We start from the raw sequence: 27,866 nt of genomic DNA on the forward strand, positions 1-27,866 counted from the left end.
TCAAGGCCATGGATGGGGCTGTGGGAGGCATCCCTGCCCACTGCAGGGCTGGGTGGGCTCTACGGTCCCTTCCAAACCAAATGAGTTACAAGTCATCCTGTGAAGCTTTGGGACTGTACAAGCTGCAGGGCAACAGAGAGCTGATCTGCTGAAAAAACACAAGTCACAGAGCATCTCCTACCTCTCAGTGATGGCCCAGGGACACAGCATGCTGACCCACCTCCTTTCCTGGCATGTAGAAATGATGCTACCTACTGTTTCTAAGTGAGGTGGGGAGAGCCCTAGTACTACTAATGAGCTTGCAAGGTTCTGCTTCAGTCCTGCCCACTCTTCCTTTAACATCTGCCTGCATCATAGAATGGCCTGTGTTGCAAAGGCCCACAATGCTCATCCAGTTCCAACCCCCTGCTGTGTGCAGGTCACCAACCAGCAGCCCAGGCTGCCCAGAGCCACATCCAGCCTGGCCTTGAATGCCTGCAGGGATGGGGCATCCACAGCCTCCTTGGGCAACCTGTTCCCTTAAGGAATCTAATACAAGCATAGAACTGTAATTAATTTCTTTCCCACACCACGTGCAGAGCTGGTGACAAAGGACAAAATCCACACACAGAATCGAAGTCTCAACCTTTTCATGTAGCCCTGCAGCACAACTCCCCTCTTTATCACCTCTGTAGGAGAAAATGCACATCAGCCAGGAAAAATAAGCTTTAGACAAGTGTTTGCATCCAACTCACACAGACAATAAGAAGTGAAGGCAGTGCTACAAGGTTCTCCAGCACTGTAATTAAAGAATCCCAGTCCTCAAGGTTTTAATTGGAACATTTTAATTTGAACAGACAATTCTATTATCTTCTCAACATATCTACAGTGAAGCTTACAGCCATTTTGTGTCTGTTTCTCCCCCCTCTAATGGCTGAGCCATTTCAACCACAGTCAATTTTTCTTCCCCTCGGATTTGTTATATTCAGTATATTCAACGCCACAGCAGCCAGGATTCTGTACATGTTCAGCATACATCTAACAACAGCACACAGCTCCCAGCCCTGATATTTAGTTTTCAAATGAAGATTGATGCAGCAGCCGAGTCCAATTAGCAAATTCCAGATGTTGAGACAGAAGTGCACTCATCACTTCAGTTTGCACGGCCTGACAGATAGACAGCACACATCACGCAGTGCTATTCAGTGTCACAGTTACAAGAAAGGAGTGCTATTACAGACATTTTCCCTTGTACAGGAACCTGTACATGACAGCACCTTCCAAGGCTTTAGCAAAGCACAGTGAGAAGCCAGCATGCTGTACAGTGCAATTTCAGTTCCGTCGCACGCAGCGTGGACGACAGTGCACTTCAACAGGTCTCCACATTCAAGAGTTAGATCAGTACAATCAACATATTGAAGGTACATATTTCCCTTTGTCTTTGTGAAAACTGTGCAAGTTTGATTCCTTTTCCCTTTTTCTTTTGGTTAATGGCAGCGTGTCTGCACTGAGTGAGCCTGGGGGAAGGGCCCATATATGCTAAGGAACAGAAGGGCATCCCAGCAGCTGTGAAAAGCAGCATCACATTCACAGCCTGGGAAGACACAGCTGAGTGTGGTTAACTCCACAGGTGAGCCCTGCAGCTAAGGGGAAGCAAGCTGATCAAAGCAAGGGAATAAGTGTGATAGACATAAGCTAGCAAACAGCTGGAGTGCTCCACAGTCTGGGAAGCACTGGAATGGAAAGGTGAAAAGAACTGCAGGTGCCATGAGACATCTGAGAACTGTTTGTTTTCCCTGGAGGATGCGTGGGGTCCACACGTTGGGTGAGCTCTACCACACAGCACCCAGCAGTACTGTAACACTGCACAAAGGGGACTATTTGCAGAAGAACTGGGGGGGGGAATGAAAGAACCACCTGCTGCCACTGCTCACAATGACAGTGTCATTTTCACATGAAGACTGCAAATCCATGCCATCTCCCCAGATGCCTGCAGTTTCTGTAAGAGATAAGAGACTACAGCAGCCAAGCAATTACATTAAAAAAGAAAAGAGAACAGCCTTCTTCGCTTCTCTATTATTTAGCTCAATATATAATTACTATGTTAGGAAATTGCATAACCTTTAAGTGTGTTTTATGTACAGTCTATTATGGGGAAAACAGTCCCTTTCAAATCCTTCTCGTCTGACTCATGATGATGTGTTTTGGACATACAGCAACAGCAGAAGTTCTGAATGGGATGGGAGTACAACATCCAGGCAGCTGCAGACAGCACAGCCATAGCTCTGAAGGGTGAGCAGTAATATTCAGGGCTTTCGTTTGCAATATAAGCAGGCAGCTCCAAAAATCCAGAGCCTGGAAATGGAAGAAAGGCATGGCCAGCTTGCATCTCCCTCATTGTGTGCTACAGGTCATCAGCCACTCTGATAAATACAAGTGTTCCCTATGTCAGCTGTAATCTTGGGAACAAGTTTGCTCTACGAGAGTAGGAAGAAACAGATATTACAATGAAGTGTTTAAGCCACAGGACTTAGAAGTTTAGGCTACTCAAGAAGAAAATTAAGGAGATATGGACTGAAGCAAAAGGCATTAAGGTAGTGCTTAATATCAGTCTCCTTCATTATGGAACACCTTTTAAAAAGGTATCTTTAGGTGTTACACAGAAGGCTGCTCTCCAGATACTCCCAAGACAACTAAGGAGCCTCTATTTTCATATCCTTATGCTAAGTGGCTTTTAAGCAAAGGCAGCTTCAATCCAAAGCATCAAAAAAATGACACTTGAATTCAACACTTTTCAAAGAGGTCAAGATTGACCTCATGCAGCTGCACTGGTTTCAGCAGCAACAGGCTAACAGTGAGCAGCTTACAGTAATCCCAGCCACATGCACTGCTTGATTTCAAGTCTCCTCAGTTATGGGTAGCTATCAGTGAAACCTAGCTGGACAAACACCAACATGAGTTAATGCACCACACCATTGTTATCTGAAGGAGAAAGAGACTTAGAAAAAAGAGAATAGCCTTATAAAATAGCAGATTACAGCCATGGAGACAAATAACTACAAAATGAACTGATTTGGAAGAAAATCTTCTCTAGCATCTTTGAACAGTTTTAGTGTAAGTCATTTGCAGCTGCTGTTAACACTTCTGTAATGTGACAGCCTTCCCATCTGCAACATACCTGGTATGCTGGATCACGCCAACTCTCAGCTTTAGCTTTGGATGTTTGACAAAGCACACAGGAAGAGCATGAGAGAAGAAACAAAATGGAGCAATAATGTTTTGCTGAGCAGTAAATTAAGTGCTGCTTGTGCACCGTGAACCTGTTCAAATGTGTAGAAACAGACAGAAGATCAAGAGGGTAGTGTGGCTCTGAAGAGGACAGCTCCAAGTCCCTTGCTTTGCTCAGCAAGTGAATACACCTCCAGCAATCACAACCTTTTTGTTTTCCAGGTAGAATAAAAAATATGTTTTATTCCTTAGGAGTTACTTGTCCATGAGGAACAACTCCACCTGAAGGTCATAGCTTAAACATTAGCAGCAGAATCCCTATTCAGTTCTGTATTGCACTGAAATTTCTTACCTGGTATGTAACCTACTGCTCCCAAACCAGAAAACCCCCAAGTCTGAGATGTGAAGGCTACTGAAAGCACTGTTTGGACTGGTTGGTCTTGTAGTTAGATTATAACCTTTCTAGGAAACTAAGGAACTAAGCTGCCCTAACTACTTGAGGAGAAAAGGTGCTCTCAGATAGAATGCCTTTAACCCATCTATACATAACTTTGTCTTTTAATCCCGCAAAGAATGTTTAGAAAGTTCAGCAAAAATAAAATAAAAAAGATCAAAGTCCAAAATAAATCTGTAACATTTCACCTCTTGGCCCATCATGGTCATCCATACAGCTGGGTGGAGGTAAGAGTTCCAGCTTTTGCTGACACTGCACAAGTAAGAGACAAGAAAGCTGCCAGGAGAGGAAACTATGCCCAGTTGTACCTTCTGTAAACAAAAGAAAATTCCCTCCCAAAAAGCAGGGAGGTACATTGTGTGAAGTGAAGGTTTCAGAGGTGGAGGACTGAGGGTCAGCTGTACCAGAGGACTCTGCAATACATGCACTTTCCACTTTTAATCTTTAAACTAAATGGAACTGGAAAAGAAAGACCTGAGGCAAAGCCCTGGCAGCTCACAGGTTCTCCTGCACCTCATCCACCTCATCCACCTCATCTACCTTGTCCACCTCATCCACCTTGTCCAACTTGTCCACCTCATCCACCTCATTCACCTTGTCCACCTCATCCACCTCGTCCAACTTGTCCACCTTGTCCACCTCGTCCACCTTGTCCACCTCGTCCACCTTGTCCACCTTGTCCACCTTGTCCACCTTGTCCACCTCATCCACCTTGTCCACCTCATCCACCTTGTCCACCTTGTCCACCTCATCCACCTTGTCCACCTCGTCCACCTTGTCCATCCTGTCCTCCGTTTCTGTCTGCATTATCTGCTTCCTCATTGAATTAACCTTGTCCTGAAGAAACCTGTTGTAGTCTATAATCCTCTTCATTTCTTCCTCGGCTTCATCTAGGTATCTGGAAGGCCTGTTCCATCGCAGGAATATACCTGAAAGCCCAGAGACAGAAAAAGTCACAAGGATTTCTTGTAGTCAGAGGTGGAACTGCTATTCACATTCAATCAGCTCTCAAGTAACATGCATATAGTTGACATATTTTTTCTTACTCTCTTCCCTAAATAGCACTTAGCAATACTGAACCTGCTATATGTTCATCATTCTATTAAGGTTAACAAATTTGCCTTCCTTTTTTTCTCACACTAAAACGTCCACATTCAGTCTGTGGCCTGCCACAACAGCCTGCTTACTTCATTGTCGTTAACTTTTTAGCAGACACAGAATCATAGAATGACCTGGGTTGCAAAGGACCACAATGCTCATCCAGTTCCAACCCCCTGCTGTGTGCAGGTCTCCAACCAGCAGCCCAGGCTGCCCAGAGCCACATCCAGCCTGGCCCTGAATGCAGGGATGGGGCATCCACAGCCTCCTTGGGCAACCTGTGCCAGTGCCTCACTACCCATAGGTCAGAGAAAGTTTCTTCAACAGATGATGTAGTGCACAGATTATCCACCTATTGGCCAGGATAAAGGAGGAAAAGGTCTTGCTCATGCAGAATAAAGAAAGTCTGGGGCTTACAGAACTTGCCATAGATAAGGCTGCATCACTGCAAAGATACTGTGCTAACAAGTTAAATGGTACTGAGAAGGTCCAGTGTGACCCCTGCCAAAAACTAGCATGTTGCTAAACCTCATGAGGCAGCACTATGCTTCTGGGTAAACTACGTTCCAAACATATTTTGGAACAGATTTCAAAGGGAGTGAGAACGTTAACAGCTGAGACAGACTAAGCATGGAGCAGAGACAACAGAAGCAGATGCTTCACTAGTAGCCACAAAATACATATGAGCTTGGTTTACCTTCCCAGAGCTGCAGGCTCTGTGGGGCCACAGAGGGCCAGATGACAAGGCTGTTGGCCTCAAAAAGAGGATTCTGGAAATTCTTCAGCTCTTCGGGCTGGTTCACCCAGGACCACAGGGACATAGTCTTCTGCTGCAGCTTCAGTTTAGACCTAGCAAACCCAAAGGACCAAATTAGCTTTCAGTTTTAAACTAAGAATCACAGAATCCTTAGAGTTAGAAGGGATCTTTAAAGGTCATCTCATAAAGGTTAACTCTCCTGTAGTGAATAGGGACACACATAGATCAGGTTGCCCAGGGCTTGATCCAGAAGAAGACAACTCATTTTGCTTTGTCAGATTAGAGTGCCACAGGCTTTCCCATGTGCTACCAGCTCAGACAAAGTAATGGATCAACAATTCAAGCTCATCCCTTCAGTACCACTCATCAGCACGGCACCAGCTTGGTAGAAACCTAAAAGCAGTTTACTCAAATGCTGTTTCCTCAGCTCTTTGTCATTTCCAATTTGGGTGGAAGTTAGCTGCCTTCTTCTTTCCAGATGTCAGTCACCTACCCCAAAAACAGTTTGCCTGCCAGTTTTGAAAAGGATTGTTAAGATTGAGTCATGAGGAACGATGGTAGGTCAACATCAAGTGCAATTCCTGGTGTTGGGCTTAAGGCAGAATTAGTGCAATGGATATGGCCCATTAGATCCCTCTGGTGGCAGGAAGCATCAGAGCACAGAAAGAAATGTCTTTTCCTGGGTCAAACCCACCACCTGGAGTTAAACAAGGGTTTCTAGTCGTGGGATTCTAGCAGATCTCATCCTGTTGAGCTGTCACCCAGGTGGGATGTTTGCCATCCCCACGAATACTTCAGGCAGCACAACCTTAACACTGGACTTCAAACATGCTTGCAATCACAGGTGGATGTACTCAGACATGACAGAGGTTATTACACCTAACATTCATATTTTTTCAAATTTCATTTGATTGGTTTTAAACCCGACTTAGTTGTGCAGTCTGACCAGTTCAGCAGCCCTGCAGAAGACAGGAATCTCTTCTAAGCAAAGGTTACTTTCAGGGCTGAGAGGTTTCGAAAGGCTTCACCCCGCCTTTATTTGTATTTGTATTTATGTGTATGATCAGCACTATTTCTTCCCTCTGTTCCTTCAGAGGTCTTCAGACATGGTCTTACTGGACTCAGGAGGCCTGAAAACAGACAGGTTTAAGATAAAAACAGGAAATGAAACCACTGGCAGCTGCCAACTGTCCTGTGGGGCTCCTACCCTCCTGAACTCCAGTAGTGCTGCTCAGTGCATGCCCAGAGCTGCCCCACTGGTACAGCACAGCATCAGAAGCTGAGCAGCATTCAGGTGCTGAATGTTGGCCTGCTCAAGTGCCTGAGAGAAGGAGAAGCCCCCTAGCACTGCAGCACACCATGCAACTGCAACAAGAGAAACTCACCTGTGTCCAGAAAGAACAAACCATCACCCTCACTTTTTTCCAAATCAAGCAACATTTTTACCAGACACAACCTGATATTTAAGGGGTTCAGAGCAAGCAATCTCACCAACCTTTCGTTTTCGTTGTTTCCCAGGAAAGTCCCAAATTGTGAAGCATAGGCGTGCTCAAAGAGTGTAACAAGGAAGTGTTCATTGAATTCAAAAGAGCAAGGAAACTGATGAAGGATTTGCCATACACAGTCCAAAAAGAGAAGAAACACTGGGGCCTCCAATTTCTGCTTGCTATTTGAGTAGGCTGATTGGGCGCAGCGCTGCTGAAAAGGGTGACCAGCCTATAAAGAAAAATCAGAGCATCACAAAGAGCAACAGAATGCGAGTACCACAGAATCATAGAATGGCTCGGGCTGAAAAGGCTCATAATGCTCATCCAGTTCCAACCCCTGCTGTGTGCAGGTCACCAACCAGCAGCCCAGGCTGCCCAGAGCCACATCCAGCCTGGCCTTGAATGCCTGCAGGGATGGGGCATCCACAGCCTCCTTGGGCAACCTGTGCCAGTGCCTCACCACCCTCTGGGGGAAAAACTTCCTCCTAAGATCTAACCTAAACCTCCCCTGTCTCAGTTTAAAACCATTCCCCCTTGTCCTATCACTATCCACCCTTGTAAACCCCTTGTAAATAGGAAGACTTTCTACAGGTACACTGGCCAGAAGAGACAGGTCAAAGCTCGTGTGCCTCCTCTGGTAAATGTAAAGGGAGAACCGTCTTCAGTGGATGAAGAAATGGCTGAGGTACTGAATGAGTTCTTTGCCTCAGTCTTCACTGGTGGCCAGGATTCCAGTATTTCTCACGTCCCTGAGCCCTGCATCCCTAAACCTCTGGGTGGGGACCAGGGCAGTAAATCCCCCTCACTGTAAGGGCAGAACAAGTCCGAGACCGTCTCATGAGACTGAATGTGTACAGGTCTATGGGCCGGATGGCTGCATCCCAGGGTTCTGAAGGAGCTGGCTGAGGTGGTTGCCGAGCCGCTCTCCATCATATTTGAAAAGTCATGGCTGTCAGGTGAGGTCCTGGGTGACTGGAGGAAGGGTGACATCACTCCCATTTACAAGAAAGGGAGCAAGGAGGACCTGGGGAACTACAGGCCAGTGAGTCTCATCTCTGTGCCTGGGAAGGTGATGGAACAGATCCTCCTGGATGACATGCTTGACCACATGAGGAATGAGTGTGTGATCTGAGACAGCCAGCACGGCTTCACCAGGGGAAGGTCATGCTTAACCAATCTGGTGGCCTTCAGTGATGGAGTGATGGCATCGGTGAACAAGGGAAAGGCGACTGATGTCACTTACCTGGACTTGGGCAAGGCCTTTGACACGGTCCCCCACCACATCCTCATCTCCAAATTGGAGGGATGTGGATTTGATGGGTGGACCACTTGAGGGTTAAGAAACTGGTTGAAAGGCTGCAGACAGAGGGTGGTCATCAATGGCTCTGTGTCCAGGTGGAGGCCGGTAATGAGCGGCGTCCCCCAGGGCTCTGTGTTGGGACCGGTGCTCTGTAACATCTTCATCAGTAACATCAACTATGGAATTGAGTGCATCCTCACAAAGTTTGCTGACAGCACCAGGCTGAGTGGTGCGGTTGACATCGTGGAAGGAAGGGATGCCATGCAGAGGGACCTCGAGAGGCTGGAAAGGTGGGCCTGGGTGAACCTGATGAGGTTCAACACAGCAAAGTGCAGAGTTTGGCACTTGGGCTGGAGGAATCCCAGGCATCCGTACAGACTGGAAGGAGCGGTGCTTGAGAGCAGCCCTGCAGAGAAGGACCTGGGGGTCCTGATGGATGAAAAGCTTAACATGAGCCAGCAGTGTGCTCTTGCTGCTCGGAAAGCAAATGGTGTCCTGGGCTCCATAGTAGAGGGGTGGCCAGCAGGGACAGGGAGGAGATTGTCCCCCTCTACTCTGCTCTTGTGAGGCCCCATCTGGAATACTGTGTCCAGGTCTGAAGCCCCCAGTACAAGAAAGACAGGGAGCTGTTGGAGAGGGACCAGAGGAGCCACAAAGATGATCAGGGGGCTGGAGCACCTCCCCAGTGAAGACAGGCTGAGGGAGCTGGGCTTGTTCAGCCTGGAGAAAAGAAGGCTGTGGGGTGACCTCATTGCAGCCTTCAGTACCTAAAGGGAGCCTACAAACAGGAGGGGAATCAACTCTTGGAAAGGGTTGGTAACAGCAGGACAAGGGGAAATGGTTTTAAATTGAGGAAGGGAAGATTTAGGTTGGATGTCAGGGGGAAGCTCTTTACTATGAGAGTGGTGAGGTGCTGGAACAGCTGCCCAGAGAGGCTGTGGATGCCCTGCCCATCCCTGGAGGTGTTCAAGGCCAGGTTGGATGGGGCCCTGGGCAGCCTGGGCTGCTATGAAATGGGGAGGTTGGTGGCCCTGCCTGTGGCGGGGGGTTGGAGCTTCATGATCCTTGAGGTCCCTTCCAACCCTGGCAATTCTGTGATTCTGCTTCTTCAGACAAGGACTGTTTGTTCACACACGTACACCAAGGTGTAACCTGTTTACTGCCTCTCAGGCCATTTCCCAATGCAAATGCCAAGAGAACAGATTGACATTTTATCCACCTGGACTTACCTGTAGCCACTCCCTGACAAGAAGAGATTCAAAGCCTTGTATGGTCCTGCAGTCTGGATCCAAGATAATCTGTGCCAGAGAAGTTACCTGGAGTGTTGAATCAGTTCCTTCAGTCCCATGAACCAACACTGATGCACCTTCCCTGTGAGAAAGATGGAAGGGAATAACAGTATGAATGTGCAGAACACATCCCATAAACACACCCCAGTGGATGCCAACACATTAGACTTTGCTCATCATTTATGGTTTTGCTAATTACTCTGAAATGCTCCCATACCCTCTGAAGATGGATTATCTTCCCAAGTGTTCTGTAAAACAGTACTGTGAGATTCTTGCTCACACCTGCACCTTAACTGGTGTTTCCTGAAAGAGAAGCAAGCCAGTTCAGGAGAAAGAAGGAAGAAAGGCAGAGCTTGGTCTCCAGAAAGGGAGACAAATTGTTCGTCCTGAGCAAGAAAGCTTGTCTAAGAGCCAAGAACAAAGGCTTCCTGCTCACCAGCCAGCACAAGTGAAGCAGCAGAACATGAGGAGCAAAACATGTGGCAGTCTGGGACAGCAAGGTCTTGCACACTGCTAGGGGCTCACATGACCCACACCCCAGGACATCTGATTCCCTCCCCTCTTCCTCCATCCCAGGCCATATTTGGATATACTTCCAGAACCGAATTTAAGTACTCATGAAGGAAAGACTGGATGGTATTAAATGGCACTTATACCCCTTAACTCCTCCCAGACCTTGAACTGATGTCTCAATTCTGCTAGCATCATTACATAGAAAGGAGATTCACTGCAGGCTGTACTTGTTTCTCTGCAGATACCCAAGCATAGCAGCAAAGCTTGGGTAAAACAGCTCCATCTGAGAAGCAAGGAACCCTGCAGATAGATGTTTCTGAATTGAAAAGCAGTAATAAATCCATACCTTAAACATTGCAACATCTTTGTTTACAGTCCTAAACCTAAAATAAACCCAGTGCTTCAACAGTTCAGATGATCTTCAGATATTTTCTCTGCTCCTCCCCCAGACAGAGGCAGAGGCCCCTTCACTGCCAAGCACAACTGCAGAAGTCAATCACCAAGCCTATGCTCTCATCAAAGTGGAGCACATGGGGATAACAGTTTTACATTTCATCTCTTCTGCCCCAGAAAGATGTTCCAGCCATTCCCTCCCTGGAGCCAACATAACTGAGCCACTTTTATCAGCTCAGCTGCCATCACCAGCCTCCAAGCGAGGCAGGCAAGGCATCAGATTGGTGCTGGCACGTCAGAACTCCAGGTAAACAGAAAAAAGGAGAGGTTAAAAATGACAAAACCGTCTGCTCTCCCAAGAAGCCAGAGGAGTTTCATCACTGATTTTTCTGAATGTACACAAGGGGAAAGAATTACAGATAAAGCCATTGATTTGAGAGCCATCCTTTCCTGGCACAGCCTATAACTAAACAGATACCATCAGCGCTTTTAGAAGGCACAGTAGCTCATATTTCAATGCAGTAATGCTATTCTACCAATGAGGCTGCATTTCAGCTTTGCTTGTGTAACTGTGTAATGTTCCCAAGCTGCTACGAAACGCAAGGGGTTCTTCAGCCTTGAGAAAGGCCTTCTTCTTCCAGGGCCACAAAAAGACTGCATTTACACCCCTACATTTGGTCTTAAATCCTGACACCTGACATTAAGCTTCTCTCTCAAGCTTGAGGACAAGTTAGTCAAGTTAGGAGCATTTATTAAAGAAACATTAGGTTAGAAGAGGTCACAAACACTTATAATGAATGAGCAAGATTGCTCAGATAGACTATGGGGATAAAGGTTGAGAGCTCTTTGCAATGGACCAATTCCCAGGGGAATAATAAAGAAATCCATTTCTCCAAGAAGCAGCCTGAAAGTGACCTGGGGTACTGGAAGCTTCCAGTTGAAAAAATGCTTAACACCTAAACAGGAAATAAATGTATTTAACAATTCTTCTAACTGGTGAATGAGAAACCTTAGGCTCTCCGAATAAGAAATGAAAAGCTTTACCTATCAATACACTGAGCAGCTAGGCAAGCTGCAGTGAGTATCTCCTTGATGTAAGTCATCCAGTTGGAAGCTTCCAGTTTACTGAGCCAGCGGTCCATGTTGTGTGACTGGTCATTGCAAGCTTCTACGAGTTTGATGAGGCTTTCCTGCAGAATATTAAACCTTTGGGAAGAGCAAAATATTGAAAACATTAGCAGTAATGCAGAAAAACAGACAAGACACACGTTGATCTCAGAATTACTGATACCAAAATGAAGCACTGAGAGTTATGCAGTTACATGAGGAGGGATGACCCCAGAGATGTCATGTCGTTATTCAGAGCCTGCTTTCACCAAGAATCCCAAGCTGTGGCTAATTGCCAGCAGAACACCACTGTCTGGACAGAAGTTGTCTCTTCCATTTCAAAACAAATTGCTTTGTGGGGTATTACAACAGAGCTCAGATCCGAGCTCTGCCTGCATTCAGCCATACCTACACTTTATATGCAAACTGCTTCAGCAGCCTTGTTACCAAATACACGTGTTGCTGCAGTCTGGCATGGACATTAGCAAGCATGAACCAAGCTTCAAGTGTTTTGTTTCCTATTATCCTAGCTGCTTTAACCTGCAGAGCTGCAATAAGTAACCCAAAAGCCATTCATCACATAACTCCCACTGCAACTCACAACACTAAGCCAGACTCAGCTTCGCAATGTGGGACCACACGAAGATGAGTTTGGCTAAGTTAACAAGGTAGAAGGTGAAAAGGACAGGGAGAGGGAATGCATTTTGTTTCACTTTTGCAGTTGTTGTAGTGCATCCTCAAGATCTGGAAAGCTGGCATTCTGCACGCAGTGGTAAAGTGAGCTGCTTCTCTGGCCCTACGTCACAACATGCCATCCAGAAGCCTCAAACTACAAATGGATCAGATGTCACTTCACACTGACTCCAGCACGTGCTCAGGGTAACAAAGGATGCAGCCAGTAGACCAGACCTCAAAAAGCTTAAAAAACCTTACAAGAAATGCAGAGAGAGGAATGAATAAACCTGATGCCTACCATCTACCTGCAAAGTAACCAACGTCAAGCTCAATTCCACACAGTTTTGAGAAGCAAAACCTAACAGTTCGAAGTAGAGGATAGGAAAATCCTATTAGCTCCTCAGAATCTAGCCTACACAGCAAGGAAGAAGAGTAACTGACTTCCAACAGATCCAGCAACATTACTGCATGCCCATATAGAAAGACTCCCCAAAACCAAGGCTTAGGAGCAGTTGAACAAAGTCAGATCAAAGGTCTGTTTACTCCAGTAACTTGTCTCCACATAGCCAATAAAATATTAAATTTCCAGAGAAAAGTACTGGATACAAAGTTGTGACAGCCACGCTCAAGTCCTCAACTGTAGCAGTTCTCTAGCAAAGGACTTCTTCATTCCTGTGCACTGCAAAGAGGAAAGCTGGATTGCAACTATGGATGATCAGAAACATAGATGGCACTCAGCACAGCTCTCCAAAGCCAAAAACCTTCATTTTACTAGAATGCAACCCTACTGACAACAATCAAGATGCACAGCCATGTCTTACAGAAGACAATTATTCCATGGAGCTGGCATGGCTCTGCCAACACAACCCTACAAAGCCCAGTGCAGAGGAGGGCCTGTGTGATCTCACCCACCTCTCAATGCACCTGTGAATCCTCCTCCACTGGGGATAATAAACTTCTTGTTCAAAGCCTCCTCCTTTGGCCCTGGCCTGCTGGGCAGCATTCAGGGACCTCGTGTCAATGATGTACCCACGCTTCCCAGGACGAAGAGTGGCATTAACAAGTTTCTCATCTTCTTTACAACGTCTCCCATTTGTACCTGTCAGAGGCTGGCTGCTTCGCATCATGACCTGTGGAGACAAGTAATCCCAAATTAGGAAACAAGAGTCTTAAGGCTCTCAACCTTTAGGAGCTGCTCTGGGCAGCCTGGGCTGCTGGTTGGTGACCTGCACACAGCAGGGGGTTGGAACTGGATGAGCATTGTGGGCCTTTGCAACCCAGGCCATTCCATGATTCAAACAGACCCCTCATCCCACTGCACTTCTTATATCTGCTTCAAGTTTGATCCACAACATCAGGACAATCAGAAAAATGTGCCTGTCTGCACTGTTTGATGCACAAAAACACTACCACGCGTTTCTCTGTTTCTCCTGTTTCCCCTTGTCCTGAATCTTCCATTCTTTCAAGTGCAGAGACCGAGCTTATTCAAAAGTCATGCAATCATTTGGCAGAGCACCTCTTACATTAGACTCCTCAGAGACCTAATCCCTTTAATTATTATTGCAGGGCCATCTTCACAAACTCCTGCTGACGATTCCTTCACAAACCAATGTTTTTAGGATCATCATTTTTAAAGTCTCTTTCCAAATCTGTGTGTCACTCGAGTCATCCAGCTGCTAAAGATGCAGGTAAGTTAGGAATAGTTCTACTCAGCAGCTGCACGAGTAAGCCCTGGTTCTACAGATCTATTAGCTGAGATTTTTCTTTCATAATTGCCTTTCAAACTAGAGTTCTGCTGCAAGCCAACAGCTGAAGCATTTAAGAGGTGAGGGCAGCCAGTCAGCACCCCCAGCTGCACTGAGAGCCCAAAGCCAAGAGAGCAACACGACAGACAGCATTACTGTCACAAGTTCACGCACTGAGACAAATGCTGTTACACTCCTCACACCCGAAACATGAACAATTCAGACGGGTGACTGAACAAGTCTTCCTTCAACAGGTTTCATCCAAGCAGAGAAAGAGCTGAATGTACGACTTAGGAAATTGGAGGCAAAAAAAAACCAACCACAAAAGTAGAGTAGTGCAGGATTAGATGAGGTGTCCTTACAAACCTTGTCCATGGGAGGTAAGAACACAGCATCTGACCCAGGAACCTGGATCAAGGATGCAAGCTGGGCACCCCAACATTCTATGAACTGAGTACATCAGCAAAATACAGAGAATTACTCAATGATTTCATAAAGTACATTTAATTATAACGTATCAGTTCCTGGAGTCTGTGCAACAGCAGGATTTTGCTGCTCCTGAAACACATTATACTGAAAGGCTTGGAGAACAGATTGTTCTAATCACTCAACCAACAGTTACACAGCAGAAGCAGTGCTGGCTCCATGCACACTCGCTGTCACCACGATTCCACTGTGAAGAAGGCAGCCATCACCCAGAGACAGGACAATGTGGTTTCTGCCATCCTTTCAGTACGAAGCCTCTTGGCAGATAAAGCAAGTTAGGGTGCCAATTATGGCTTTACAAGCTCACAGCGCTAAGGGCAAGATGAGACAAGCTCATGCCATGTATGTGCCCAAACAAGCATATTAATAGCTACTTCTAAGATGGAGATTACTCATTCCATCACCCAGAAGCAGTTTCGAAGCTTAAAAATAAGTTGGAAAATAATATGAGAACGACTCATGAACTGCATTAAGTCTAGAGCACAAGTTGTTTGTCATTAAAAAAGGCTGAGGAGATCTGAGCAGGTTTATATACCTCTATCAGGTACGAGCAACTAACCAAATGCAGCTTACCATGCCATTCTTCTTATGATAATAGCTGAGGACCGGGAAGCGACCGCCGTGGCGATACGCTGCAACCTTCTGAAGTGTTTCATCATCGATGGATTTGGGGACAATAACCACTGGAGGGTAGGAAGGGCAGATGGAGAAGTCCTTATTGATGTAGCTGAGACGCCATTGATCTGTCTGGAAGAGATGAGTGCATACAGGCATTGGGTCAGAACACACAGGCTGTTATTCCTACAGTAAGGCTTACTAAAGAAAAGGAGCTTCCACATCAGATACAGAAGGTATATCCCTGCCTGCAGCCCTTCTAGCATCCACTTATAGAATTGCTGACTGATCCTTTCCTCCCCCAAAAAACCCCAACCTCCTGATGCTATTTGCAACCATGCTGCAGCAGCCCCCAGAAGCTCATTACCCAGCATGCTGGTCATCTCTTCTGCTGCCTGCGAAGCACTGAGATGACTGTGCTTCTTGAGGGGTGCAATTTGTTCAACAACAGCTCCTGATTTAGTTTTTCCATATCCTCAAACAGCACAAAATTCACCCATGTGGTCAGAAATATGTGGTTGTGGCTTTGAATTATTTCACAGGCACAGCAAGAAACATACCTGCAGTACACACTATGGTCTAAGTTACTAAGCAGGCAAATTCAGTCTTAGAGAGTACAGCATCTCACTCCCAGAGTGACCTCAGAACAGGAATGTATAAACACCATTGTAACCATGGATTTCAATAAAAAAAAATAAGGTACAAGTAACATATACTCAAACCTATAACTGTGCTGAGACTGGAGCTGCTAACACTTCAGTTCTCTGCTGCCCACAGGGCAAAGAAGGCCAAGAAAGGTAAAAACGTTCACCCATTTCAGGTGATGAAGCTGCTTTGAGGTTAAAATTGCAATTTCACACCTTTAGGCTGGGCTCTGCTTTATGTAAAGCCCTACAGCTCCTTCTCCAAAATCACTTCGTAGAACCACCCCAGCATCTGAGCACAAAGTGAACTCCTATTACATAACTGTCCAGCTCCCAGCAGCCCAATGCTTGTGCAAGAACCTGCAGGCTGCCAGCATTCAGCCAGTGCTATTTCCAACAAGCAGCTGGCAGAACACATGGGCTATCAGATACCTCGGGTCACACACGACAGTTGGCTCCATTTCAGGTAAAATCAAAGGTCAACAAGTGGTCTCACTGATGAGAGGCTCTCACTGAAGTCCAGGCTGGATGCTGCCCTACCTGAAGCCTTGGACAAACCCAGCCTGCATGCTCAGCCCAGCACTGACACCATCCTAGGACAGCAAAGCGTTGCAGGCTTTGACTAGAGGCAGACTTTCTGTCTGTGATCATATGAAGAAAACTGATTCATAGAATCATAGAATGGCCTGGGTTGAAAAAGGCCTCAAAGATCATCTAATTGCAACCCCCCCCCGCTACGTGCAGGGCCCCCAGCCATTACATCAGGCTGCCCAGAGCCACGTCCAGCCTGGCCTTGAATGCCTTCAGGAAGGTCAGCTCTGAGCAGGAGGTCTCTTGTCCTCTTAGCTTCTCTCCACAGGCACGCTACCTCTTGCCTTACACCTCCTGACTGATACCCAATCATACAAAGCTTCTTGCCCCTCTCACTGGATCAATTTAGAAGTGTATCCTTGCAAGGAGGCATTCCCACCAGATGAACAAGCTGATCCAATCCACAACATGGCTTTATCATCCACAGATACAACGCGAGGGATGCGGGGCCCAAGGGGCAGCAAAACTGTCTTTTGGAGGCAGACTAAGAAAGATGCTGGAAAATGCAACTGTGTGTGTTATCAAGGACAGCAACTGCTAACTGGGTTCAGTTCATTTAGCTCAAGACAGCTTCTTTGAATATCTACACTAAGGAGTAAAGTCTTTCCCAGATGCCAAAGTTAAACTGCCTCTGGCAAACGCATCACAGGAAGAGATGAAAAATGCCTTGATTGCATATGAGAGGCTGACCAGTGACAGCTCATGCTTTTGGTGCATCACAAAGGATGTTTTTAGAGCTCGTTGGGGTGCCTGTGTCAAATTACAGCACATTTGAGATGACCATCCACAACTTATTTACAATGGAAAATAATATGCATGGACATAGAAAGGAACTGACAAATATTTTACTGTCACATAGGATGCAGGGAAGGCAGAATCAAAACTCTGCAGTACACTTTTGGAGAGACTGGCTGTCACTGATATCCCCAGCATGACAGGGAATGAAAGCAGCAACCTGATTTATCTCCACTGGTAACTTCACTCTGTCCACAACTGCCTCTCCTCACCATTTATAACACGAGACAGATACTGTTATGTTATCCAGTTGTAATCTATATGGCAAGGAAGAGGAGAATGGCAGCAATTAGCACTATTTGCCCTCTGCAGCATGGCCACTTCTGCAGAGATCCAGTTACCCCCTGCAGAGCTGTCAGAGCTTACTCCAGCATGAACTTATCCCAGCAAGGGATCTGTGCTTGAAGAAGCCTCAAAACCAAATTCCAGTTAAGGCTGGAAGTGTAAAGGATTATGGAATGAGCACAAAAAGGGAAGAGAAGACTCCAAAGGAAGAAAGGTAGTCAGTGTTAGTGCAAGATTCTCACATTTCTACTTTGTTTGTTTCGGTACTTTTTAGAGATAGCAACTTTCAAATGTTACTGGAAGGCTAGAGCAGTATTTATCCTTCTTCCCAAAAGCTTATCATTGCTAGAAGAGGTCACTGCCAACAAAACAGAGTATGAAGTAATTTGGGCTCTGCTAATAAGACTTAGAAGAGCACTAGAAGCCTACACGGAGCTAGAAGAACCCTGCAAAGCAGCAATAGGAGTCCCTACCAGGAACAGGCAGATGGCTGCAAGCCCTGCAACAGTTTGTGCAGAGATGGGAAGGGTAACAACAGATGCCAAGATTGATCCTTGTCTGACAGAAGTAAAATCTACACTGATGTAAAGCGAGCCAGAAAATTCAGTTACCCATAATAAACTCCAGGACGGTAAATAAAAGCTGTCCAGGATCCTAAGAGCTTTAGAGCTTCTCCTCCATCTGGACTGTCACAAGTCCATGGGACTGGATGGGCTGCACCCTCGGGTGCTGAGGGAGCTGGTGGGGGTGATTGCTGAGCCCCTCTCGGCCATCTATCAGCGCTCCTGGTTCACTGGTGAGGTCCCAGAGGATTGGAGGCTTGCTGATGTGACTCCCATCTTCAAGAAGGGCCCTAAGGAGGATCCAGGGAACTACAGGCCTGTTAGCCTGACATCAGTGCCAGGGAAAGTTATGGAGCAAATCATCTTGGATGAGATTGCATGGCATGTGCATGGTGTCCAGGGGATCAGGCCCAGCCAGCATGGGTGTGTGAAAGGCATGTTGTGCTTGACCAACCTCATCTCCTTCTATGACTGGGTGACCAGTCTGGTAGATGAGGGAAGGGCTGTTGATGTAGTCTACCTGGACTTCAGCAAAGCCTTTGACACAGTCTCTCACAGGCTTCTTCTGGGGAAACTGGCTGCCCGTGGCCTGGACAGGTCTACCCTTCTTTGGGTAAGGAACTGGCTGAGGGCCGTGCCCAGCGGGTCGTGGTGAATGGAGTGAAGTCCAGCTGGAGACCTGTTACAAGTGGTGTCCCCCAGAGCTCGGTACTGGGGCCCATCCTGTTTAATATCTTTATTGATGACCTAGATGAGGGCACTGAGTGCACCCTCAGCAAGTTTGCAGATGACACCAAGCTGGGAGGTGGCGTTCTGCCTGAGGGCAGGGAAGCCCTGCAGAGGGATTTAGACAGGCTGGACCGCTGGGCTGAGGTGAATGGGATGAGGTTCAACAAGGCAAGTGCCGGGTTCTGCACTTTGGCCACAACAACCCCATGCAGCGTTACAGGCTTGGGGATGAGTGTGAAGAAGAGAAGGACCTGTGGGCGTTGGTTGATGCTCGGCTGAACATGAGCCGGCAGTGTGCTCAGGTGGCCAAGAGGGCCAACGGCATCCTGGCCTGCATTAGAAATAGTGTGGCCAGCAGGAGCAGAGAGGTGATCATCCCCTGTACTCAGCACTGGTGAGGCCGCACCTCGAGTGCTGTGTTCAGTTTTGGGCTCCTCACTGCAGGAAAGATGATGAGGTCCTGGAGCATGTGAAGAAAGGGCAACAAAACTGGTGAGGGGTCTGGAGCACAAGTCTTATGAGGAGAGGCTGAAGGAGCTGGGATTGTTCAGTCTGGAGAAGAGGAGGCTCAGGGGAGACCTCATTGCACTCTGCAACCTCCTGAAGGGAGGCTGTGGTGAAGAGGGATTTAGCCTCTTCTGCCAGGCAACAAGCAGGACATGAGGCAATGGCCACAAGCTGTATCAGAGGAGGTTTAGGTTGGACATAAGGAAGAACTTTTTCTCTAAGAGGGTGGTCAGGCACTGGAATGGCTGCCCAGGGAGGTGGTGGAGTCGCCATCCCTGGCAGCGTTCAAGAGGCGTCTGGACGACGTGCTGCGAGATGTGGTTTAGTGCTGGTGGTGGCAATGGTGATGAGGAGATGGTTGGACTAGATGATCTTGTAGGTCATTTCCAACCTTGTGATTCTAAGCTCTTTTCTACAGTCACTAAGGAAAAAAAGAACCCAATTTGGTGACAATGACATACTCTTGTGTTGATTACATCGTTCATGTACCAACTTTTCAGGGCTTTTTCATTTAACTTTAAGAGGAAGCTGCATTTTCAGAGATACAGTTCACAATATGCTGCAGTTCTACAAGTGAGCAGAAGGGAAGCCTGTCCATCTCCATCTATTAGCTCTCCACCGATCGCTCAGACAATTGGAAAATCCAGTTGGGTATTCTAATCCCATTCAGCCACTCACTGCCCTCGACTCCCCTCACACATTTCTCTCTAGAGTCTCATCTGTGAGGCCCCATCTGCAGTACAAAAAAGACAGGGAGCTGTTGGAGAGGGTCCAGAGGAGGGCCACTAGGATGACCAGGGGGCTGGAGCACCTCCCCTACGAGGACAGGCTGAGGGAGCTGGGCTTGTTCAGCTTGCAGAAAAGAAGGCTGTGGGGTGACCTCATTGCAGCCTTTCAGTACCTAAAGGGAGCCTACAAACAGGAGGGGAATCAACTCTTTGAAATGGTAGATAACAGCAGGACAAGGGGAAATGGCTTTAAGTTGAGGGAGGGGAGATTTAGGTCGGACATCAGGGAGAAGTTCTTTACCCAGAGAGTGGTGAGGTACTGGAACAGGCTGCTTAGAGAGGTTGTGGATGCCCCATTCTTGGAGGTGTTCAAGGCCAGGTTGGATGGGGCCCTGGGCAGCCTGGTTTAGCATTAAACGTGGAGGTTGGTGGCCCTGCATGTTGGCAGGGGGGTTGGAGACTCATGATCTTTGAGGTCCCTTCCAACCCCGGCCATTCTGTGATTCTGTGATCTGACAGCACAGCAGTTTGGAGCCTGCAAGCACTCTGGACTTCCTGCTCTGCTCCTGTGACATTTATACAAAGCATCAGCCCAGTACTTCTCTGACTAATTCTCAGCTGAACTACTCTGTCCATTTGTTGGGTATAGCAGAATAGCTGCTCATGGGGTCAGTGCTTGATGAGAATCCTGCTGCCCTGTGCTGGAGATCATTCCTTAGAAAATAAATATCACATTCTGCAACATTCCCCAACAAATGACAGCACACTCAAATTAGTAAATCGCTCTGTTTTCTTCAGATCAAATGAAATCCTTTGCGGATTGAAGGCAAGAATGCGTGGCAGAGGAACAGCCTCCCAAATCCCAAACCTGAGCTAGAATGGGGAGTGCTGTCTGTCAAGGTCTGGAAGCAATGCTAGGTGAATCATATGATTCTATGAGATTCCACCAGACCAAAGCATCAGGAACCACACAGGCAAGCCTCAGTGTTGGGAGAACAACATCAGTCAAGATAAACAGACTGTTATTACACAGCAAAATATCACAGTTAAAAAAAAAAAAAAGCAACATATTATGTCATCTTTTTTAAATTCTAACTTGTATACTTTGCCATTTCAAGTGTCTCAGAGCTTTAAAACTGTCCTGCAACAGACAATTGTTGAATGCACTGTTAGAACTAGCATGGCTGATCAGGTGCTGCCATACAGAGGAAGGGAAGGCACCACACATACAGATGGATAACATAAAAGAGAGGAAATAACCTCCTTAATTCCATTCTTTTGACTTAACAGAAAAAAAACAATTGGTCACTTGTTGTAATCTCTCACATAAGCTTACTTACAGAACAAGAAGTGTTTGATCAACAGTATTTGCCTGTTGTTTAGGGAAAGTCAGTCAACTGAACATGGCTTTTGTCTCCATTTCTTTAAAAAATGGAAAGAAATGACAAAGTTTGGGGTTAAAAGCCAAGAATTAATCAACAACTATTAGAAATACTTCTTTAAAAGGAATGAACCATTGCCATTGAGACACATCAATACAAAGTAATGAGGTTTTTAAATATAAGCCTTCCAAAAAGCATATGCTCAGAAAGCTGAGAGATCCACAAAGAAGTTACCCGAGCACTTTTACCTCTCTATAAGAAAAAACAGTATACCAATAGGTGTGTGTTAGCAGCTGTATCTCTGTGCTGGAACATTCAGAAGTCAGCAGTGAGCCAATGCCTCAAATCTAAAAAGGTTTTCAAATACTCATAAAAAGGAAAGCATCCTCTCACTGAGCTCTGAGGTCTCCTGCTGCTGCCTTCCTGCTCTCACACATCCTCCCATCACACAGGACCTGCTTCTGTTCCCTTCCTTTTGATTCCCACTGAAATGCCTGCATGTTTCCTCTGCTGGGCTGGACATCTGCTTCTTGGCCTCCCAACAGGAGAGTGTTCTGATTATATGCTTGATTCACCCAACTGCGATTAAAACAAAAGCTGTGGTGCTGGTTATTGTAACAGATCAGCTTGCATGACTTCTGACAGCAGGTAAAGCTAGGACAAGTGACAGTACTCTAATTATGAGACTAAAAAAAGAAAGATCCCTGAACTCCCTTAATTTCCTAGTGATCTCACCACAGGAATCCAGCCAAGCTAATCAGATCCAGTTATTACTCAAACAGGAAGCAACAAATCCTGCAGACAAGCTGGACTGCAGATAAAAAAAAAATAAATCAATATTCTTTGATGTTGTACTAATGGATGTAGGCTCAGAAAGCCAAGATGATGCAGCAAGCACACAATATGAAACAGACTTGGAGCAGAGAGGCTAACCCAAGGCACTGTTAAAACAGACAGGGTGCAGCCATCTCCCACTGCATCAAACTCAGCATCCTAAAATGAAGAGATTCAATGTGAAATTCCACAAGAATTGAGGGCTGGAGCACCTTCCTATGAAGACAGGCTGAGGGAGCTGGGCTTGTTCAGCCTGGAGAAGAGAAGGCTGCGGGGTGACCTCATTGCAGCCTTCAGTACCTAAAGGGAGCCTACAAACAGGAGGGGAATCAACTCTCTGAAAGGGTTGATAACAGCAGGACAAGGAGAAATGGTTATAACTTGAGTGAGGGAAGATTTAGGTTGGATATCAGGGGGAAGTTCTTTGCTATGAGAGTGGTGAGGTGCTGGAACAGCTGCCCAGAGAGGCTGTGATGCCCCGTCCATCCCTGGAGGTGTTCAAGGCCAGGTTGGATGGGGCCCTGGGCAGCCTGGGCTGCTATGAAATGTGGAGGTTGGTGGCCCTGCATGTGGTGGGGGGTTGGAGCTTTGTGGTCCTTGAGGTCCCTTCCAATTTGGAATATTCAGAGAATCTGTGAACAGTTGCTACCCCTCAGGTACCAAAATAACATCAACATGTGTTCATAGCACCTGGAAGAACGCAACTAGAAATCCTCTCCTCTGAACCCTCCCAGTATTTCCCCAGCATAAGCTAGAGCAAAGAGTATTTGGAATTGAGCATCGATATATCAACCTCAAAGCTAAGAAATTTGTACTAATTTTTAAAGATTTTTTTGTAGATTTATTTGTTTAAAGAGGTCTTGTTTCAGGTAAGAGGTTGACAAAGATTCACCCTTCTCCAGATGCAAAATTAACTCAAGCAAAACCATGCCAGAGATCCTGAATTAATTCTTACAACAAAGCAGCCATCTCCAAAGGACAGAAGATGTCTGTCTTCCCAGGCAGCGTTTACATGAGCCTCAGAACTCAATTTGTACAATGAAATCTGTACAGCAGATGGTAATATTTAGCAGAAACAGAAATGCCTGATATTCAGAGAGAATACAGGAACAACACTCCTTTCCTATCCAGGCACTGGACAGCTATTAGAATCAGATTTTCAGACCAGACACTATAGGAGGAAAACTCTTCATAGAATCATAGAATGGCCTGGGTTGCAAAGGCCCACAGTGCTCATCCACCTCCAACCCCCTGCTGTGTGCAGGTCACCAACCAGCAGCCCAGGCTGCCCAGAGCCACATCCAGCCTGGCCTTGAATGCCTGCAGGGATGGGGCATCCACAGCCTCCTTGGGCAACCTGTGCCAGTGCCTCACCACCCTCTGGGGGAAAAACTTCCTCCTCATATCCAACCTAAACCTCCCCTGTCTCAGTTTAAAACCATTCCCCCTTGTCCCATCACCATCCACCCTCACAAACAGCCGTTCCCCCTCCTGTTTATACTCCCTTCAAGTACTGGAAGGTCACAATGAGGTCCCCCCAGAGCCTTCTCTTCTCCAAGCTGTATTCAAGAACTATTTGTACAAGCATACCTGAGTGCCTGTGCAAGCCTTGAAATTCAACTTACCACTGAGTTGAGGACTTCAAACTCTTTCTCGGGCAGAAAAGCACTCCATCCATCTTCAACAATTTCAAACATGGGCCGGTAGAAGAACGGGTACATAAGAGTGACAGAATCCAACGTAGAAAGTGCCTGTGTGGGTGAGAGGAATAAACACGTGGCTAAGATTCAAACATTTTCCTCTAAAACGCCACTTTCTGTATGTTTTTTCTCTAATACTGGTGATGAAAGCTTAATAAACTTAAGTGATCCAAAAGTACACAGCTGCCAAGCTTGAAATACAGTCACCTGAAGGGTAGTTTAGCAGTCATATAGCCAAGTATCACAAGAAAGCTGATAATCATCTAACCATAATAGGGGATTTGCCTGCATAGTAACCTTGTGCAAGCCATGATATTCAACAGCACAATGAAGAACAAGACATGTCCTACGTGACATTTACCCCCTTACTTGAGAAGAGAAGCAGAGGTCTGAGAATCCATGCTTACCACTATAAATTCTTACCTCAATAGAGCTAGCAATGTTCAGACACTCCTCCATTCCAGGAATATCCAGCTGAATAATTCGCAGATCTTTGCATTTTATAATGATGGTCCCCACTGAGCCCAGAAACCTAGAGCAAGACATGAAGAAAGAGCCTTTTCAGAACGTGAGGAAGTATTACAGCTTCTCCCACAAGACAAAATGCAGTAATTCCTGTACAACACATGCACTATCATCCTTCCAAAGTGTATATACATTTGGTAGCTTTCAAGCTGCACTCTGCTTTATTTCATCTGTGTGGTGTGGCATTACAGGATGGAGAAGACTTTCATCCCAACTTTGCTTTAAAATACAAAAGAAGGGGCACCTTCTGGTCTGATGAGACTGGAAGCATTCAGGGCCAAGTTGGATGTGGCTGTGAGCAACCCTAGTCTAGAGGGAGGTATCCCTGCCTATAGCAGGGGGTTGGAACTGGATGATCTTAAAGGTTCCTTCCAACCCAAACCATTTCTATGATTCCATGAAGTTCTCAGCCTCCTTAAAGTGATATGCTGAAACTTTAAGGACAGATGGAAACAAGTGAGCAGAATTTCATTTTTAAAACATTTCAGGCTGGCTATATTACATCCCTTTAACAAACAAGTTTGGTTTCGGAGAGCTCCACGGCACTGCAGGTATCTGTTCTGTGAACCTCAGAAGCTAAGCTCTTATCACAAGCATTTACAAAGCAAACCAGAAAAGCTCTATGCTGCAAAGTAAACACAGCACACAGACGCCCTCTCCAGTCTTCCTTGTGTATCTGAAAGCTGGGTGATGCCTGAGCAGAAAAGGAGTGTTTTTTTTTCCCCCACTTAAAGTTGTCAGCAGCATTCACAGAAACAACACAGATATCAGTTTGCAAAACAGAAGGCTAAGGAAGAGCAGCAAAGTTTCCTCATTCACCAGAAGAGCACTTCCAGCAGCCAGGGGTGATGCAAGAAACAGAAGCAGATGAGAACTGAAGGGCCAGGTTTCAATCAGAGCACACATACAGGGTCAGAGCTGTACTGCCCTAAAGGGAGACTGTTGCTAAGCTGTGGTTGCCTCACCTGGGTTGTGAGAAATGCCTGTAATTTAGAAATTACTTCAGCTGAAAGGATCTCATCTATTTCTTCAGTGCCAAGGTCAGCACGCAGAACCTATTATGATTTTAGTACTGCTGAAGGAAGAACTAGAGGCATTTTGAGGTACTTCTGCATCTCCAACATAGCTGCTCTGTGCACAGCACTGCAAAAAGCACATGCAATTTCAGACTCCCAATGTGCAGAACCAGCAGAGCACCACTCCCCTTCCCTGTTACTTTAAGGAAAAGCTCCATGTGAGATTACTTGAGACTGCTTCTCTTCTCAGTAACCCCATAAAAAGGACCTGTAAGGTCATATTAAGTTGCAGGAAAAACCACCAGAAGTTGAAGAGCATCCTGAGGGCTGGTAAATAATGAAAACACTTTCAGACAGAATACAAACCATGAAAGTGGGAGGAGAGACAACAAACCTGACATGGTATCAGGGCTGTAGTCACTAATAACCTGAGGCTGTGCAAAAGAGGAGATTCCTGCAATCCTTATTGGCTTGAAGAGCCTTCTTATTGCATTCCCTCAAGCACTGAGAAGAACATGCTCTCCCATCCTTTTGTATATGGACAATTACTCACACAAAGCCATTCTCAGGGAGGAAAATATCCACTCCTGAGACCTTTTAACACTCCTTGTTACTTTGGTATTAACAACGTACTTTTTCAGTGAAACCCAAAAACCCCTTAGAGAAGAGAAGGCTCCATAAAGACCTCATTGTGGACCTCCAGTAGTTGAAGGGAGTATAAACAGGAGGGGACCAGCTGTTTACAAGGGAGGGGATGTTTGATGGGACAGGGGAGAATGGTTTTAAACTGAGACAGAGGAGGTTTAAGTTGGATCTGAGGAGGAAGTTTTTCCCCCAGAGGGTGGTGAGGCACTGGCACAGGTTGCCCAAGGAGGCTGTGGATGCCCCATCCCTGCAGGCATTCAAGGCCAGGCTGGATGTGGCTCTGGGCAGCCTGGGCTGCTGGTTGGTGACCTGCGCACAGCAGGGGGTTGGAACTGGATGAGCATTGTGGGCCTTTGCAACCCAGGCCATTCTATGATTCTAAGAAAAAGAAACAGAAGCTTCTTCATAATCATTTTATGAGACAGAGCTATAGCTGGTTTAGTAGCAGCAGCCATAAGGACAAGGCCAAACCTCCCTGATGACTGAGCAGTGCCAGATGGGAGCAGATTTCCTTAGGTTTCACTCTGTTCCTCTCCACCCTCAGGCCAGGAAACAGCATTTCTCAGAAACACTGGGAGAAATCAGAGCCAAAGGAACAAAGTTAACCAGTGCCAAGTCCTTTAGCCATTGTGAGAAAGCCTGATTTTTATAGCCACTGCTACTGGATCTTTCCTGCTTTTGTCAGAGAGGAAACCTATTTTTCCAGATTGCTTTAGAAAAGGAGAACAGGGGACATTTTTTTATTATAATACCAAACTGAGAAAAGGACAGCAGTGAAGCAGCACAGGGTTATGGCCAGAAAGGGGTCTGTCACTCAACAGAACAAGGGAAGCACAGTGAAGAAACAGCACAGAACAGAAACAACATGGAGAAGATTAATCCCCAAAGTTCCCATGACAAAAGGAGATGGGCGAGGGTAAAGTGCCACTGCAGAGCCACAACACAGCTTCACCATACCATCCCAGCAAGAAGCATCACAATGCTAAGTGCTAATAATTCCTGCAACAGCAGGGGGGGAGAATCACAGAATAACTTGGGTTGGAAGGGACCATGAAGCTCCAACCCCCCACCACATGCAGGGCCACCAACCTCCACATTTCATAGCAGCCCAGGCTGCCCAGGGCCCCATCCAACCTGGCCTTGAACACCTCCAGGGATGGACGGGGCATCCACAGCCTCTCTGGGCAGCTGTTCCAGCACCTCACCACTCTCACAGCACAGAACTTCCCCCTGACTCCAACCTCAATCTCCCCTCCTTCAACTTCAAACCATTTCCCCTTGTCCTGCTGTTATCTACCCTTATAAAGAGTTGATTCCCCTCCTGTTTGTAGGCTCCCTTTAGGTACTGAAGGCTGCAATGAGGTCACCCCGCAGCCTTCTTTTCTGCAGGCTGAACAAGCCTGGAGAAACCAGAATGGAGCCCGCCGAACCCCGAGACAACCGCGCAGGAGGGCAGGGAGGCAGGCGGGAAGGCCCGCACCTTTTCTCAATACAGTCGATATTGGAGTGCAGCAGCCACAGCTCCTCCTCGTTATCCTGGCGCCGAGAGGAGAAGATGAGGTGGTGCCCGGTGAGGCACAGCGTTCCCTCCACGGTCGGGTGGAAGGGCCGGTGCAGGACGGCGTTGTCCGCCCGGGGAGTCTTGATCAGCTCGGCGAACTCCATGCTGGCAGGGAACGAAGGAAACCGAGAGTCCCGGGGCCGAGGGGGGCCAGGCCGCCGCCAGCACCCCCGGGCCGGCGGGAGGCGCCGAGCGGAGCGGAAGTGAAACGGGCGGATCGTCTGCCGCTAACGGG

The 27,866-nt window shown here is 46.7% G+C and overlaps 1 protein-coding gene across 7 annotated transcripts; it reads right to left on the bottom strand.

Annotated features, from left to right (window-relative positions):
* Positions 1-81: 81 nt before the first annotated feature.
* MTMR9 (myotubularin related protein 9) lies at positions 82-27,866 on the bottom strand. 7 transcript variants are annotated; one of them, XM_048937385.1, is made up of 11 exons: positions 27,551-27,866; positions 24,308-24,416; positions 23,810-23,935; positions 15,085-15,258; positions 13,193-13,410; positions 11,543-11,704; positions 9,533-9,674; positions 7,012-7,232; positions 5,457-5,608; positions 4,400-4,590; positions 82-4,327 (listed from the first exon to the last, which is right to left on the bottom strand). In XM_048937385.1, the coding sequence occupies exons 1-11, from the start codon at positions 27,733-27,735 to the stop codon at positions 4,157-4,159; spliced, it is 1,851 nt and encodes a 616-aa protein (XP_048793342.1). In that variant the 5' UTR covers positions 27,736-27,866; the 3' UTR covers positions 82-4,156. The 7 variants fall into 7 exon arrangements, with proteins under 7 accessions (XP_048793342.1, XP_048793339.1, XP_048793344.1 ...); XM_048937382.1 differs by having other exon boundaries at positions 82-4,273; positions 4,319-4,590; XM_048937387.1 differs by having other exon boundaries at positions 83-4,309.

The sequence above is a fragment of the Lagopus muta genome, chromosome 2 (assembly GCF_023343835.1).
Source record: "Lagopus muta isolate bLagMut1 chromosome 2, bLagMut1 primary, whole genome shotgun sequence".
NCBI classification, from domain to species: domain Eukaryota; kingdom Metazoa; phylum Chordata; class Aves; order Galliformes; family Phasianidae; genus Lagopus; species Lagopus muta.

Excerpts from the sequence above, each read along its gene's own strand:
- MTMR9 (XM_048937380.1), bottom strand. The coding sequence starts at position 27,735 with ATGGAGTTCGCCGAGCTGATCAAGACTCCCCGGGCGGACAACGCCGTC. Across the intron at positions 24,417-27,550 it reads ATCGACTGTATTGAGAAAAG|GTTTCTGGGCTCAGTGGGGA; the intron begins GTGCGGGCCTTC and ends GTCTTGCTCTAG. Across the intron at positions 23,936-24,307 it reads ACATTGCTAGCTCTATTGAG|GCACTTTCTACGTTGGATTC; the intron begins GTAAGAATTTAT and ends TCACCCACACAG.